Below are 17,622 nucleotides of genomic sequence, written 5' to 3'. Positions count from 1 at the left end.
AATTTACTTCCCAATTTCTCGCATGGAATAGCCATAATTTCAAAGAGAAAGAATAGACTGTCAAGCTTCACATGAAAGTTCTATTTTATGGCTATTTTGAGAGTATAATGGAACCCACAAATGTGATGCTCCAGATACTCAACTAAGGTAGCTCAAATGAAGGCCAGTTTAATGGCCTATATGAGTTCCACCCAAATCTTCCTTGGATGGCTTTAATTAAGATGGCCATTAACATGGCTAGTTACAAATAGCGGTAAACTGTTCCCCACAAGTTGAACACTTAGAGATCTAGCAATCTTTTTTTGTAAGTTAGACATTTCATATAAGTCCTCCACATTTAATTAATGGTAAGTGAAAATATAATATATTACAGTTGTTGATTTGTAAGGCTCCACAAATGAATGCACTTTAGCTTCGGACATTAAAGAAACTTAAAACAGGCACATACAAAATAAATGTATATACAAAAATACAGGTATATAGGGAATTTCTTTTTGTGTGATAACATTTACAACAATTTAGGCACAAGGTACAAAATGTAGCAGAGAAAAACCTATTTCAAAGTAAAATATAAATTACATTATTCTAAAAAGTAATTCTATGCTGCCTCCTGAATAATGTTTCCCTATGCATGTGCCTACAACTTCTACATACTGTACATATGGTTTTCTAATAAAGAAATACTATACATCTGTAATAAACATATACTATACATCTGTACAAAGCTTAGGCTCTTATATTTATTCTTAGAAATTAAGAATATGTCTGCACTCATCACGAGGAAAAAGTAAAAGAATTACAAGACATTATATTCTGCAGATAAAAACTAAATCTATTCAGTACTTAATTCATTAAAAATATGTATATTTAAGTACATCTGTCTTTTGTGCCATCTCTTTAGTTCAATTTGTATAAGTCAATGTTTTTAACACTACACAGAATAGGTAGGACTTCAATTATCTCATTCTGGAATTTACATACTGCAGGAAAACTAGACAGTGTATCAAAACTTAATGTTTCAGAGGTTCTATTGATCTTGATATGGATCTATGCATTAGATTTTAGTCCTATAGTAACATCTCTTGCTGAGTACAAAACTGTGTGATTAGGCCTCTCTATTGCTATTTTCTTGGCAACCACCATTTTATGCACATTATTGTTGCCGATTACGTCTTATGCACATTAATATGCGTATATTATATTATTTTAACTTTTTTTGCATGCTCCTTGTAGAATTCCCCTTAATCATCAGAATAATAGGACCACCTGATATTCAGCAAATACCTAAAAATGTAATGTTTTCAGAGCTTGTCTGTGAGAATACGTGGCATTTTTCTCAGAGCCCTTCTCGTTTGTTAGGTTCTTCAATGCAAAGATGCCGGTGAGAGTAAACTTAAGAATGCTGCTACTAAGGAGCAGTGTCACTGTGTTTACTGATTGCAGGAAGAGCTTCTTTTTGGAGCAGCTGAATTGCTCTGGTGATAAGCATGCTCTGCCGTGAGTTGGATACTTAGGGCCTTATTTTGGTTCATTCTTTCTGACAAAATCCTTCTTAGATGGGCAAAACCATGTGCACTGCAGGTGGGGCAGATGTAACATGTGCAGAGAGAATTAGATTTGGGTGGGGTTTTACTTCAAAGTGAGATCTATAATGCAGTGTAAAAATAAAGCAGTCAGTATTTTCCCTGCACAGAAACAAAATTACTCACCCAAATCTAATTCTCTCTGCACATGTTACATCTGCCCCCCCCTGCAGTGCACATGGTTTTGTCCATCTAAGAAGGATTTTGTCAGAAAGAATGAACCAAAATAAGGCCCTTAATCACTGGCCCCAGTAGATGAATAGACCCCTCAATTTGCTATATTTTTGCCTTTTTCTGTGTTGTATCTTGGCAATTCTTGTTTTATGCTTTGCATTATTAAGCTTTGCTATATTTAACTACATTATGGTGCAGTGGAATTTTGTGGTATCTCACATATAAACTATAATAGTAAAATATATGACATTTAGTTTACTTAGTTTATAGGGCCAGTTGTATCAAGCTTCAAAAAGTGATAACGTTGAGAGTAATAAACAACAAAAGAATCAGCTCCTACCTTTCATGCTACAGGCAGGGTTTGAAAAATTACAGGTATTAGCTGGTTGTTTATCACTCTCCCCTTTATCACTTTTTGAAGATTGATAAATCTTGATATACAGTAAGTGAAGTAACTGTTTCAACAAACAATATTTTTTATTTATTATAAAAAAATATGTTGTGTTAAGTCATGTGAATAAGCAACTAATAATTTCCATTTTTATAAATAATGCTGGAAGACAAAACACAATGCAAGCTCTTAAAATGTACAATATTGCATTTGTACTCTATTACATCAACACCTCCATAGGAGCCAGATGTACTAAACTTTTAAAAGTGATAATGTAAAATGGAGAGTGATAAACCACCAGCCAAACAGCCCCTAACTGTAATTTTTCAAACCCAGCCTGAAACATGGTAGTTAGGAGCTGATCGGCTGGTATTTTATCACTCTCTACTTTATCACTTTTTGATGCTTAGTACATCTGGCCCTATAAGGTATGTTTATGACAATGTCTTAATGAGATACAGGTTAAACAGAGAAAACAGAGCTGCAGTTAATTAACTGGTACTGCTCCTACATATGAATTATCCAATCAACACAGGGCATTTCTGCATAGCAACCTGTCCAGTTGTCAGTCACTGCTTGAACACTTAGGTCCTTATTCTGGTTCAGTCGCAAGGCTGTGTGGGTGCTCGCACACAACGGCTGCACATGCAGAAAAAAACATATGCACGTGCGCAGTCATGAACAATCGGTCCCCCGTGCGAACACGTGGGGAACTGATTGAATTAGAATAAGCCCCTTAGTGTAGCACCTTCCTCCTAACACAGCAACATAACAAATGGAATACATACTGTAGGTCATTCTGGTTGAACTGCAAAGCTGCAAAATTCACAGCTTTGCTGGTCATCTAAATGCCACCTGCACGAACGTCCGCCCCTCCTCATATGCCGTTTTTACTGCAGGCATGCAATTGGATATTTAGCATAAACATACATTCACAGCCTTGCGCGTGGGGGTAAAATCATTCGATGGTCGCCGATCATCAAATGATTTTGCAAGGGCTCGCAGATCTGCTGCGCCCTTCTACGGGAATAGGGTGGTCATCTGCTGATGTCAACTGCCCGCACCCGCGTCACGGCCGCATTAGCATGGGAACACCCAATCTTTTCATGGGGACACCCATTAAATGCTGGGTGTTCAAATGGCCGCGACTGCCCCCCAGCCACACTACTAGGTGCGAACAGGCTGGTGAATAATGAATTTGCTGCATATGCACAGTTGCAAAACATGGCTGTTTGAATGCACAGGGGAGCGATCAAATCAGAATGAGAGCCACTGTGTATAGTTAAGTATATAGAGTAATACATTGTCTTTGATGTATATTAATGTGAAATAGTAGCTAATACATCCCTTAGTCAGGGCTGCCATCACAAATTGTGGGGCCATGGACTGAAAAAATGGGCAGGGCCCCCCTGTCACACCAGGGGTCTGAGTCGCGGAGACTGAGACCTCTGGTGGGGACCTGGATCGGTATCTGAACCGGGGAGGTTGCAGAGGACCCTTTCGCATGTGATGCGAGACAGTGCACCCAGAGCCAGTAAACAGTCAATGGTAAAATACAACCAGGTTTTATTTAGCAGATGGTTGTAGATAAACAGGCAGTAAAGTATGCAGGAGATATGATACAGTCTATGCAGATAGCGATACTTTACAGATGGATGATGATGTGGAATCGATGGTGGAACATCGGATACAGAGTAGTAGACTGTGGGTCCGGAATGACGGACGGAAGCTTGGAAGCAGGAGATCCGGAATATCGGACTTACAGGTGATGACGGAACATCGATGGTGAGCGATGATGGAACATCGGAAGGACCAGAGTCCCGGAGCTAGGCTTGATTGCTGGGCTGTAGAAGCAGGATCACAGGAGATGGAATAACCTGGACTTCACAGGAGATGGAATGCCTGGAATACACTGCAGCATAGTAGATAACAACACCAGCAGGAAAACACTTGTATGGAAACAAGGACAGCTGAACACACACTGGAGACAACTGAAGCACTAGCAATGATTCTGAGAGCTCCCTGCATACTTATACCCACTGGGTGGCCAGGATTGGCCGGGCAGGTATGACAGGGAGATCAGAACCATCAGGATTGGACAGTGCAAACATGTGACTGGGAAAAACATGGCAGCCCCCATGTCTGCTATGGCGGGAAAAAGTGTTTGTACAAGCCATGCTTGTGGCCAGGAGCATTAACGAGTGCAGCTGTAGTAAGCTGATGCATCAGGTCAGACTGCATGCTTTGCTTCACAGCTGCAGCATTAAGGAGTTACTGAAGAGACTGTGGAGAGGCACTAGAAGGTAAAATAATGTCTGTTTTATCCAGATCGTGACAGTACCCCCTCCTTCAGGGGTGGCCCCAGGACACCTTTTTGGCTTGCGTGGAACTTGGTATGAAAGCAATGCGGAATAACACAAAACTTCATGGTAGGAGCTTCCTCTCCTAGAATTCTTCGTCGTCAGAAGCCAAACTTTGACCATCAGACTGAGTAGACCATTCTGCATCACTGGTACCCAGATTTTCCCCAGCGTCGGAAGCAGAACGGCAACTAACAGACTGGGATGGACAAACGGAGAGACCCGGATTGAGTCCAGATCCATAGACTGATGGGTGTTCAGATAATCCAACTGGAAGTTGGACTGTGCTAAATGCACTTGGAGTCGTTGAAAAGCAAGAGTTCATATCTTTGCTTGTGACACTGGATCTCCCATTTGGGAATTTTATCCTGGATACTCCTTTTGAGGGGCACTTGCTAGAAGTCCTTTTAGGGGTTTGTGAGTCCCATACCCCTCTTGTAGGGCTATTGGCAAAGATACCCTTAGAAGCTTGTAATTCCAGTAACCTATTTGAGGTTAACAAACCAGATGACTCTAAAATCACTTCTCGCATCTGAACCTTAGAGCTCTTCTTTCCCTGAAGGCGAGACCTAGGGAACAAGGAATGTCTTTGTGGAATAGACCCTTTTCGGTATCTGCGAATAGGGCAACCTTCAATAAGATGCTCTGGACTTCCACAATAGAGACAGAGATGATGCTTTCTGCGAAGCTCCCGTTCCTCTTTGGAGAGCCTGCAGCGCAACTTGGGTCGATATCCCTCATTCAAAACAGGAGGTAAGACATCTGCATACCCTTTACACTGAGGGAACAGAGAATCTACTGCTTCCATGGCAGTTGTACGAACTGGGAGTGTTTCCTTACGCTTAGGGCAGACAGATATCATGTGTGAAGGAGCCCCGCAGTAAAAGCATAACTGTGCCTCGCGGCGAAGTTGACGCTCTTCTGGAGTCAGGCGAAAGCGATTAACCTCCATAGGTTCTTCCTCTGTCTGGGGCATCGGAGAAGGAGGTATAAGGAATGTAGAAGATGGCGTCTTAACATGATAATTTTTACCTCGTTCAACTGCCCTCTCTCTGAAACGTAAGTCCACCTTGATACATAAAGAGATGAGGTCGTCAAACTTAGATGGTAGATCACGGGTAGCAAGTTCATCTTTAATTCGATCGGACAGACCGTGCCAGAAAGCTGCATACAGGGCCTCGTCACTCCAGGAAAGTTCAGAAGCTAATATCTGGAACTGAACTAGGTACTGTCCAACAGAACGGGACCCTTGCCGGAGGCGGAGAATCTCCGTGGAAGCAGAGGTTACACGCCCAGGTTCATCGAAGATGCGCCGAAATGTAAGGACAAAGTCTCTGTATGAAGACAGAAGAGCATCAGACCTTTCCCATAGTGGTGATGCCCAATCTAGGGCGGAGTCAGACAGGAGAGAGATAATGTAAGCGACTTTGGTTCTCTCTGTGGGAAAGTTGCTGGGCTGTAACTCGAACTGGATTTCGCACTGGTTCAGGAAACCTCTGCAAGCTTTTGGGTTCCCATCAAACTTGGTGGGGGTGGACAGGTGAAGATAAGGAGCAGCAGGGTTCACTGGAGGAGGAACTTCTGCTTTGGGAACACGGATAGTCTCTGGACCACTTAAAGTGGCCTGAATTTTATCCAGCCTGGCGGACAGACCTTGAAAATGCTGAATCACCTGACCTTGCGCCGCTTCTTGCTGATCCAAGCGGGCACTGAGAGTGGTCTGATTTTTATCCAGCCTGGCGGGCAGACCTTGAAAATGTTGAATCATCTGACCTTGCACAGCTTCTTGCTGATCCAAGCGGGCACTGAGAGTCTCTGGGCCACTGATGGTGGTCTGTAATTTATCCAGCCGAGAGGACAGGTCTTGCAGGTAGTGGATCACCTGACCCTGGGCCGCTTCTTGCTGGTCCAAGCGGGCAGCCAGTTGCATGGCGCTGGGTGGTGATGCTTGGCCTGAGGCTGGATCCATCTGGCTAGTGCTTACTGTCACACCAGGGGTCTGAGTCGCGGAGACTGAGACCTCTGGTGGGGACCTGGATCGGTATCTGAACCGGGGAGGTTGCAGAGGACCCTTTCGCATGTGATGCGAGACAGTGCACCCAGAGCCAGTAAACAGTCAATGGTAAAATACAACCAGGTTTTATTTAGCAGATGGTTGTAGATAAACAGGCAGTAAAGTATGCAGGAGATATGATACAGTCTATGCAGATAGCGATACTTTACAGATGGATGATGATGTGGAATCGATGGTGGAACATCGGATACAGAGTAGTAGACTGTGGGTCCGGAATGACGGACGGAAGCTTGGAAGCAGGAGATCCGGAATATCGGACTTACAGGTGATGACGGAACATCGATGGTGAGCGATGATGGAACATCGGAAGGACCAGAGTCCTGGAGCTAGGCTTGATTGCTGGGCTGTAGAAGCAGGATCACAGGAGATGGAATAACCTGGACTTCACAGGAGATGGAATGCCTGGAATACACTGCAGCATAGGAGATAACAACACCAGCAGGAAAACACTTGTATGGAAACAAGGACAGCTGAACACACACTGGAGACAACTGAAGCACTAGCAATGATTCTGAGAGCTCCCTGCATACTTATACCCACTGGGTGGCCAGGATTGGCCGGGCAGGTATGACAGGGAGATCAGAACCATCAGGATTGGACAGTGCAAACATGTGACTGGGAAAAACATGGCAGCCCCCATGTCTGCTATGGCGGGAAAAAGTGTTTGTACAAGCCATGCTTGTGGCCAGGAGCATTAACGAGTGCAGCTGTAGTAAGCTGATGCATCAGGTCAGACTGCAGGCTTTGCTTCACAGCTGCAGCATTAAGGAGTTACTGAAGAGACTGTGGAGAGGCACTAGAAGGTAAAATAATGTCTGTTTTATCCAGATCGTGACACCCCCAAAGGAGAAAGGTAGGGCACATAGGTAGGTGGTGACGTCTGGCAAGGGACAGGGAAAGTGGGGGTGGGTTGAGGTCAGGCAGAGGACAGGGTATTATATGTTGGGTGAAGTCGGGCAGGGGATAGGGTAAGTGGGTGAGGTCTGGTAAGGGATAAGGTGCAGGTCTGTGGGGCAGACGTTGTAGTTGGCAGGTTCAGAGAGTCTGTGTAAGCAGGTCTGGGCACACCGGCACACCTCCCCCCCATACACCTTGCATCAATACACCCCCTACAATATCCACCACCCCATTACAACAATTTTCCATTATTCCTCCCCAACGGCAGCTTACCTTTTATCTAATACCCCTGAATTAGCAGCCCCCGCAGTGTGCTTGTACATCATAGCCGACTGCTATGGTGGTGAGAAAGGAGCGGTCTCCCTCCCTGACTCCTGCTGCAGCCCACCAGACATGTAGCCCAGCGCTGGCGCTGCTTGTCCCTGGCATGGCAGGGAACAAGGAGCATCTCTCTGCTTTCACCTCTGGCCTATCATGTGCACATGGGCTGGCACTGAAAGGTGACAGCAGCAGCCTCATGCCGGAGGAGAGTGTGCAGGGCGTGTATGTGCATGGCTGCTGTGTGGCTTGCAGCTCTGGCTGCTGTTGGCGATTGACAGGCTTCTTCCTACTTCTCCGGCTACTGGGGAGGATGCAGGGTGGGGTAAATGAAGCCTCCATGGACCTTGCAACAGCGGCAATTCCGCACATCATGGGCTAGACACTTTTTTCTTGGCAGTCTGGTACTAATTGCTGCCATCCAGGCCTTATTCCTGTCCGAGCCCAGGACTCAGGTACCCCTAGACCCCCCTAATGGTGGCACTGCCCCTTATCATCATGTTGCGATTATAAAGTGCTGCCATATTACATAATGTTGAACATTAATGGGATAATAATGCAGATTACCATAAAAGACTAAACACTGCATCTGCAGTGTTTTTCATATAAAAACATTAAATATATGTGTTTGGATATTAAGTGATATGCTAAAGCTTGGAGAGTGATAAGTTGTAAAGTGAGAAAGGTTATCAGCTCCTTACTGTCGTGTTCCAAGCTATGGGCCAGATGTACTAATCTTGAAAACGGATTAAATGGTGATTGAAAAGCTTTCAACCAATCAGCTACTAACTACCATGTCACAGGCTGTATTTGAAAAATTATATTAAGGAGCTGATTGGTTGGTGGTTAATCACTTTTCACTGTATCTCTCCACTCTCTCTCTCTCTCTCTCTCTCCGAGGCTTAGTACATCTGCTCCCTAGAGTGGCAGGAAGAGCGCTACAAAAAAAGGCTAATTTCTTACAAATTTCACAGTACCCGTCATATATAGTACACTGTACTGTATATGCAATTTTGAAAGCAGAAACATTTTTTTCATTGAATTGCTGAAGCAGTGATTTCAACTGTGTTTTCAACTCCCTCGGGGTTCCCTCCTCTAATTGTAAATAGCCGGAAAGTCATCAAGCAAGCATTTAATAAACTTTTAATTTGAAATGGATTACCACATGTTGTGTTTGTTTACCCATTATTAAATCTCTCAGCTACATATCATTGGTAAAATCGGCATAGCTTTTGCTTATATATTTCAGAACAAACACATGGGGGATATTAAGATGCTGTCAAAATATATTTAGAAAGGCCTAATGAAACAAATTCATGGAGAGGTTTGAGTCGTTCTACAAGATCTATACATGTTATTCTTGAAACTGTTCAATAAGAAAATTGCATATGCTTCATATTAATTGACCTTGCACAGTTAATCTCAAATAATTTGCCCTGCAATCATGACATGCATAAAGTGTCTTCAAAGTGAATGCACACTTCCAGCCAGGATGTCATTATACAGGGCAGACATCCAAATGTTTTTATTAAGAACACTATAGCAATCACTGCAGCAGTTGGTAGACTATATTTTTTTTTAAATATAATTTACATACAAAATAAAAACTACAAATATATTTTATTAATTTAAAAAGAATGACACTTTCAAATAACTTGGCCAGAGAGTGATGAAAAGGTGACATAACACGTTTCAGTTCTAGAATAGAGAATGTTAATCTAGAGAAATTAAAAATGCACAAGGATCAAACGAGGTGGTTACCGGGACTTCCTGTAGCCTCCTTCAGTGAAAGCAGCGGTATATTACCAACCTTTTGGTGGAGTGCCTTAATTAGATGCAGCAGCAGATACAGAATCTTGAAGGAGGCGTCTATTTATACAAGACACCTCCTGCAGCCGTTCATGGTCAATTTCCCGGCGGTCGAAATCCCGACCGCCGAAATCCCGACCGCCGAAATCCAGACACTTTCTCCCTCCGTGGGTGTCCACGACACCCATAGAGGGAGAATAAATTAGTGTCCCCTGCAGCATTAGCATATGTGTGCTGTATATAAAATAAAGTCTGAAATAATTGTTAAGTTTACTATTATATCTCCAGTATACAGAATATTGTACCTTGCGAGAAGGTGAAAAAAAGACTTGATTGGGTTTCCTTATTAAAACTTGATTGCATACAATCATTGCCTCTGAATGGTTTTGGTATGTCTTCATCATTGGCAATCTTCTCATTATGACTAGAATATGTAAGAAATTCTGCCGGTAGCTGGACAAAGATGTCATATTCATTTTGCTCATTTATGTATAGTGGCAGTTTTAGTATCTAAAATACAAGATAGAATACAATATTATTAATAATGTTGACATTTAAAGTGTACATCTTACCTCAATGTATTTCCTAGCCATGGGTGTCCTTAAAGATTGACCTTTTTTTGCGGGTAATAAGCCAAGCAATTAATACTTACCCAAATGCTACAAGAAAATTTTCTCTTCTTCAGTCCATGACACCAAATATTACACACAGTGTGCATCTATCTCTTACACGCCCTCCAACCACCTCCCCTAAATATTACACAGACAGTGCATCTATCACTTACCGGCCCTCCAACCACCTACACAGACAGTGCATCTATTACTCACGGGCCCTCCAACCATCTCCCCTAAATATTACGCAGACAGTGCATCTATCACTTACTAGCCCAACCACCTCCACTAAATATTACACAGAGTACATCTATCACTTACTAGCCCAACCACCTCACCTAAATATTACACAGAGAGTGCATCTATCACTTACCAGCCCTTCAACCACCTCCCATAAATATTACACAGATAGTGCATCTATCACTTACCAACCCAACCACCTCTCCTAAATATTTCACAGACAGTGCCTCTACCACTTACTGGCCCTCCAACCACCTCCCCTAAATATTACACAGACAGTACATATATCACATACCGGCCTTCCAACCACCTCCCCTAAATATTACACAGAGAGTGCATATATCACTTACCAGACCAACTGCCTCTCCTAAATATTACACAGACAGTGCGTATATCACATACCAGCCTTCCAAGCACCTCCCCTAAATATTACACAGAGAGTGCATCTATCACTTACCGTCCCTCCAACCACCTCCCCAAAAATATTACACAGACAGTGCATCTATCACTTATTGGCCCTCCAACCACCTCCCCTAAATATTACACAGAGAGTGCATCTATCACGTACTGGCCCTCCAACCACCTCCCCCAAATATTACACAGACAGTGCATCTATCACTTATTGGCCCTCCAACCACCTCCCCTAAATATTACACAGAGAGTGCATCTATCACGTACTGGCCCTCCAACCACCTCCCCCAAATATTACGCAGACAGTGTATCCATAACTTACCGGCGCTCCAACTCCCCTAAATATTACAAAGAGAGCGCACCTATCAAAAGTTTTATATTGCATGCATATTTCAAAGATCAAAATGTTGGGAGGTATGGTTAAGCCTGCACTGCCATCAGCTCCTACCAAACATTTTGTATGCAAAGAGCTACGGAGTTCTCAGTTGCTGCTGTCACAGTTGCAGTCACAGTTTTTTTCTGAGATGAAGACACAGTAGCCTGTCTCAGTCTCTAAAATGAAATGTATGTCCCATTTAGGGGGGGTGTCAAAGTATTTAGAAACCGCCCCTGCATGCGCAAATGACTTGGGGCCTAATTCAGCATGGATTGCTAAATTGCTGCGAGAAAATAGTTGCTGTCTAGAAAGAAAGAAAAAAATTCCCATTGCAGAAATTGTGTTCACATTTCAAAGCGGGACGTATTCACAGAACACTTTGCAAAAACGGGAACATCGAAGAATACTTTCCATCTGCGCCAGTCAAAGGCACCCACAATTCTGCTAAAGCAACAGGCTGGAAGTAGTCATCACTGACATCACAGACCCACCTGGCCCACCCAAAAATACTCCTTGGCATTTTTGTGTTTACAAACACTTCCACAAAATGCTATTTCCTCCCTTAAATGCTGGCTTCCTGTCAACCAAAATGTGATTGTATTGAAGCAGAATGTGTAAGCAGGATAATTTGCAAATTGTGGGTGCATCGTGTTTTCTTTTTAGCGATCTATGCTGAATTAGGCTCTTAATCTCAAGAGCATAAACATAGTTGCAATCAGCAAATTGATTTAAAAGTTTTTCTTTTCATATACAGTATGTATTGATGTATATTGCAGTTTAAGCTCAAATTTTATTAATAATAATAATAATAATAATAATAATAATAATAGGTTTTTTTTTAATAATGCACTTTTTTTCCAATATGACTCAAGTCACATAACATAGAATAAACATAATAGAGTACAGAAACAATGATCTACAGAAAAGCTTTTCATAAAACACAGAGAGCCTAGATATTATACGAACATTAAGAAAATGCTTGAGTAAACAGGAAAGTCTTGGGTCTGGTCTGGAAGGATTCTAGAGTGGAGGCCTTTAAAACTGTTCAGGGAAGTGAGCTCCATAGAGTTAGATCAGCATGGCTAAAAGCTTGACTCTAGGAGAAATTATGGGAGATTCTTGATGCTGCTAAAAAATCCTTCATCTACAGATCTCAGTAATCTAGTGGGTCAGTATGGAATCAAAAGTGACTGGTTGCTACAATGCATGTTACATTGCCCATTTATAGATGCCCCATGGCAGCAATGTATTTGGTAGGTTCATCAGTAGTGTACATTAAAATCTTAGGGGGAAATTTATTAAGATGTGCATTCTACTTCACATGTGACTTTTCTTTGGGCAACCAATCAGATTCTGTCTACTTTTGGGTGCTAAATAAACATCAATCACATGTAAAGTAGAATACACATCTTAGTAAATTTCCCCCTTAGAACTATGCATAGGTTTCAGCTGGATTCCACCAAGTGCTGCTATGTGGATTTGCATTGGGTCATAACCACACCCCCACAAACTTGACCATACTCCCCTTTGTACCAGAGCCAGAAAATGTTATAAGCTGCACTGCCTATCTTTGATACTCCAAAGGCATATACAAAGGAATATATGCAACAGCTTTTAACACATAACTTTAAAACATAAAGTAAAACTTTCATACCTGAAAATATAAGTTACACAGCCAGTGGTCCAAATCTGTCATGATAAGATCTTCAATTTTATTGAAGCGATCAATCCGTGTGTCATAATGTCCTCTCAAGAATGGACATTTAAACTTGCCTTCTAAAACATTTAAGTTGTTGTCACAAAGTGGGAAAATACCCCATCCCACTGCTCGATCAATGTAAGTATCTTTTCCATGCAGTAGGTATAGTTCAAGGAGCAAAGTCATTCCAGACTTTATTTTCTTTTCAGTGGGCAGTAGCTATAAAAATGTAAACAGGAAAGCACTATTCAGTAATTAATGCAAGCTGAGAGCTCTATCCAGATCTATCCAGCTGTAAAATTATTAAAGAGGAGAGCCACACACATCAAAGAAAATTCAAAAAGCGTTTTTGTCATAGGTCCCAGCATTACTTGTGACAATCACTCAATTGTTATCATGCTTTATATCTCAGACTTCTAAAATGGCTTCATTTGCCCTTCCATTTAGTAATACTGTAATTGAAAAAAAAGTTCATTCACTTTCAAGATCCAGTTCTTAAAAACATCAGGAATGAATTAATGCAGGTATATGGTCATAATATACATGAGCGCAAAAAGCTCATTCAAACTCGAACGTAGTGTTTTTTTTTTTTATTATTCATGTCTTCGTGATCAATTAGGCTATACAAGTCTGTTTTGCGTTTGTGAATTATTAATGAATATTTAGTACAGCAACAATATATAGTAATAACAAGTATAACAAGTATTTCTCCATTATTAGGAGGTTGTTTACTGTATTACATACATTATGAAAATATATTCATATGCATTATATTAATACAGACTAAAGCAGAAGCATCTGTTGTATAGGTCCGTAGCCTTGTGGCGGCTGCTATTAAGCCATTAATGGTATCAGATTTCATTTAAACCAGACATTTTTTTTTTTGCTAAAACCGCCAGAAGAAAGGCTAAAAGCATTATACTCAAATTAGTCACAATGTATATTTTTCATTAAACGAAGGTCTTTTTGGCTAGCTAGCTTAATGAAACTTTATACATAGTAAGTCTACCAATGGCATCAGTTAATCCTGAAAACGTATATACAATAATTAAGTCAAATAAAATAATAAAAAATATATGGATTTATATGAAAATATCATAATATTATGGTGTGTTTTATAAGACATTTCACAATAAAATAAACAACAATTAAATCAGTAGTTTATGATTTTGTAATAATACAAAAACAAACTTAATGTATACAATAAAACTGTGATTTGACTATAGGCATTGGTTTATACATATCTTCACTGTAGAAGATCCATTGATGCTTTAAGCATGATTTATCTATATAATACCAGTAAGTATTGATTGAGGTCCAAATTCACTGTTAATTTAATGGAGGTGTCCTGATAATTTAATGGAGGTGAAAAAAGGAGGTAGCATCAAGCTTTAACACCTCAGCTATTCAATTACAGACCCTTTTCTCACCTGTCAATTTAACCTGGTTTTGGGAGTTAATATAAAGAATCCAGGACAAGTTACCAGGTATGTGTTCAAACTGTGCTCCACCCAAAAAAGGCTAATTATCAGGGATTGCATTGTTCAGACAGGGGCTCACTTCGTGGGCTAACTGAATAGCCCTGGGGGATCAATTATTGTGTGATAAACTACTAATTGAATTCAGAATGAATCCCCCCCCCAAACATGTTGAACAGTGGTGTAAGTTCGTCCCAATTGCCCGGAGGCAAGATAAATATTGGTGCCCCCCCCCCAAAAGCTCAGTAAGGTGTCTGTCTCCAGTAAGACAGGTCACGGGTTCTAATACAGGGTGACACTTGCAAGAATTATGTTAGGAGTGGGAGTCAGCCACAGAAGAAGATTCACAGCTTTCAATTAACTGATTCAAACTCGCAGGGGTGGAGAGGTGCCACCTTGGGAGCAGGAGCCTGGCGGCAGATGACTCCATTGCCTCCAGAGTTATGTCTCTGACATTGAACCTACTGTAACATGCAAGGCAGACCTCCATAATGCAAGTCTCCACTGAAAATTAAGAAAATACAAATTGCCTTCCTGTTCTGACTTATACTGCTTCAGGCATCCACTGGCATGAGGAGCAGGGACCGGTAGCATGAGTTAGACAGAGGCTGAGGCCTAGGGGTATATTCAGTGTGGGCGGCGAATCCCTGACAGCGAGCTATACAGCGAGCAAAGATGGCTTGTTTTTCACGATCCTTGCGTGAAAAGAAGCCATTCTCGCCATACAAACCCCCTCACTGGCGGCATTGAATATAGCTCATAGCTATAGCCAATCCCTGATCCAAATACCTGAATAAGGGAAGAAGGCATGTGGGCGGAAAGACAGAGAGACTTGGGGAAAAAGAAGGAAGAAGAGAGGCAAGGAGCAGGGCAGATTTACTAAGACTGGAGAGATAAAGTGGAGATAAAGTGGAGAGAGATTAATTACCAATAAACTCCTAACTGTCATTTTTCAAATTCAGCCTGTAATATTGCACTTAGGAGCTGATTAGCTATTACTTTATTCCTCTCCATTTTATCACTCTTTAAGGCATAGGTGTAAAATCTCCCCCAGGGTATTAGAAGAGAGAGAGAGACTATGGTGAGAAGTGAAAGGAAGAGTTGGAAAAAATTAAAAACCGGAGAAACAGAAAACAAGACGGGGACACAATGGACAAATGCTAGATTCAAACATATAATATTACAGTATACATAAGCAAAGTAATATGTTATGTGTAATCTCCTATAAGTAATATCTGAATAAAGGCAACTGCTTGATGTCATTCCTTCTAAATAGTTAGTTCTGATGTCTTCATTGTGATCATTAGGAAAATGTGTGCATTATAAAGATATTGTATCCCACACCACTTCTATCCAACTACTGTACATGATCTCAACTGTTAAATTTAATGATTTTTGTAACCTACAGTATGTAGAAGCGCTAGGGCTTCAACAGTGAATTCATTATCTCTAATATTAATGTCCTATAGCAGTGATTCTCAAACAGTGGGTTCTGACCCCAAAGTGGGTCCTGACCATCTCAGTATGGGGTCACGACTCCATGTTGCTGACCATCAGGCTGTACTTTTCTAATCTCAGTCAGTGATTCAAGGAGAAATCTGTTGAATTGTTATTTTAGACTCCTCTCATCATTTTGTACCTCCACAATGCTGCCATGTACAGTATGTGCTGTCTGCTGACATGTGATGTGATGACCTTCTGCAGGACCTAGCTGGGGTCCTGTAATTATTTTTTTTGTCTGATGGGGTCCTAGAGCAAAATAGTTTGAGGACCACTGTCCTATTGCAATGGTTTCCAAACTCTTCAAGGCATCCTAAAAGTTCAGCTTGTAAGGATATCCATTCTTGAGCACAGGTTGCTTAATTAGTATCTCAGTCAACTTTATTTAACCATCTGTGCTCAAACATGGATATCCATAAAATGGCACTGCTATGTTGATTTGAGGACAGAGTTGTGGAACCACTGTCACATAGTATAATGCTGTAAAATTGTTATGTATGTATAAGCAAAAGATCAACACAAGCAAAAGAGCACACTAAAAGGTCGACATGAGATTTTTGGGAATTCTTTCCTTTTTTTGGACTTTTTCCATACTGCACCATCCACATGGACCAGGAATGGTAAAGTGTGCAATTACAGAAGCAGTTGCGTAAGGCACCTTGCCCAAAGTGGCGAGTGAAGAGAGCCATGCGAGGGGAGACGGTACACTAAATTGGAGTCCATGTGATGAAATCTACAAATTTACAAAAAAAACATGAAAACTCTTGTTGACCTTTCATGTGTGGACCATTTCCATGTCGACCTTTTGCTTGGGTCGGCCTTTTTGTCAATGTCGACCTTGTGCATGTTGACCTTTGGTGTTGTCCTAGACTATTTTGACACTTTACACCATAACTAGCATGTAAGCTGATCCTGCATTCTAATTTAAGCCTCCTGTTCAAGAATGACCAGTGTAATTATCACAAAAATGTGATATAGTAGGGTATTTCATTATTTGTAAATCTGTGTTACTCTTTATACTCTGTATTAAGGGGGTCAGTCTTGTTGACCCGCAATGTTGCGAATTTCACAGCTTTGTGGGTCATCTAAATGTTGGCCGCACGAATGCCCACCACCATCGCACGCTGATTTCCCCACATTCATGTGAATGGATGTTTAACATAAACATCCATTCACAGCCTTGTGTGCAGGGGCAAAATCATTTGATGGTCGCAGACCATCGAATGATTTTTACAGCACTCACATCTCTCTGGTCTCTTATGCTGCTTTCCCACTGCCAAACCTTCTTTGACCCGGTGAAATGTTTCTTGAAACGGGTCAAAGCAGGTTTTAACCCCTTTCACATTGCATGTAGTAAACGGTATATTACTGGTTAATCACCGTTTTTGGACCTTTCACATTGAACCCAATGTGAAAGGTACAATTAACCAGTAATATACCCCCCCCTCCCCTGGTACCTGCCCTGTGCTCCCCCCTCCTCTGGTACTTACCTGCGTGGGGGATCCGGGCAGCGGGGTTCGCGAATTGCTGGGGAGGCAGTGGGGTCCGGCATGGGCACGGTACTTCGGGTCCCTCCCTGCGGCTGATGGATGCTGGGCAGTTGGGAGGCAGCGGGGTCCATTCCACATGGTTACGGTGCTGTGGGTGCTGGTGGTGCAGCGGGGTCCATCAGGGGTCCATCCGTGGTCCGGGCAGTCCCTG

At 41.8% G+C, this 17,622-nt stretch overlaps 1 protein-coding gene across 1 annotated transcript in view; it reads right to left on the bottom strand.

The window, feature by feature from the left end:
* Positions 1-17,622, bottom strand: part of LOC146005725 (uncharacterized) — a 286,436-nt gene that overhangs the window by 158,308 nt on the left and 110,506 nt on the right. Inside the window, exons 14-15 of the mRNA XM_083145153.1 lie at positions 12,899-13,162; positions 9,912-10,116 (exon numbers count right to left, since the gene is read on the bottom strand). Coding sequence (XP_083001279.1) covers positions 9,912-10,116; positions 12,899-13,162 — 469 coding nt within the window. The remainder of the gene's footprint in view (positions 1-9,911; positions 10,117-12,898; positions 13,163-17,622) is intronic.

This window comes from Crinia signifera, chromosome 5 (genome assembly GCF_055691185.1).
Source record: "Crinia signifera chromosome 5, ASM5569118v1, whole genome shotgun sequence".
NCBI lineage: Eukaryota > Metazoa > Chordata > Amphibia > Anura > Myobatrachidae > Crinia > Crinia signifera.
The sequence above is the reverse complement of the archived record's forward strand: the minus strand, read 5'-3'. Positions and strand labels throughout refer to the sequence as shown.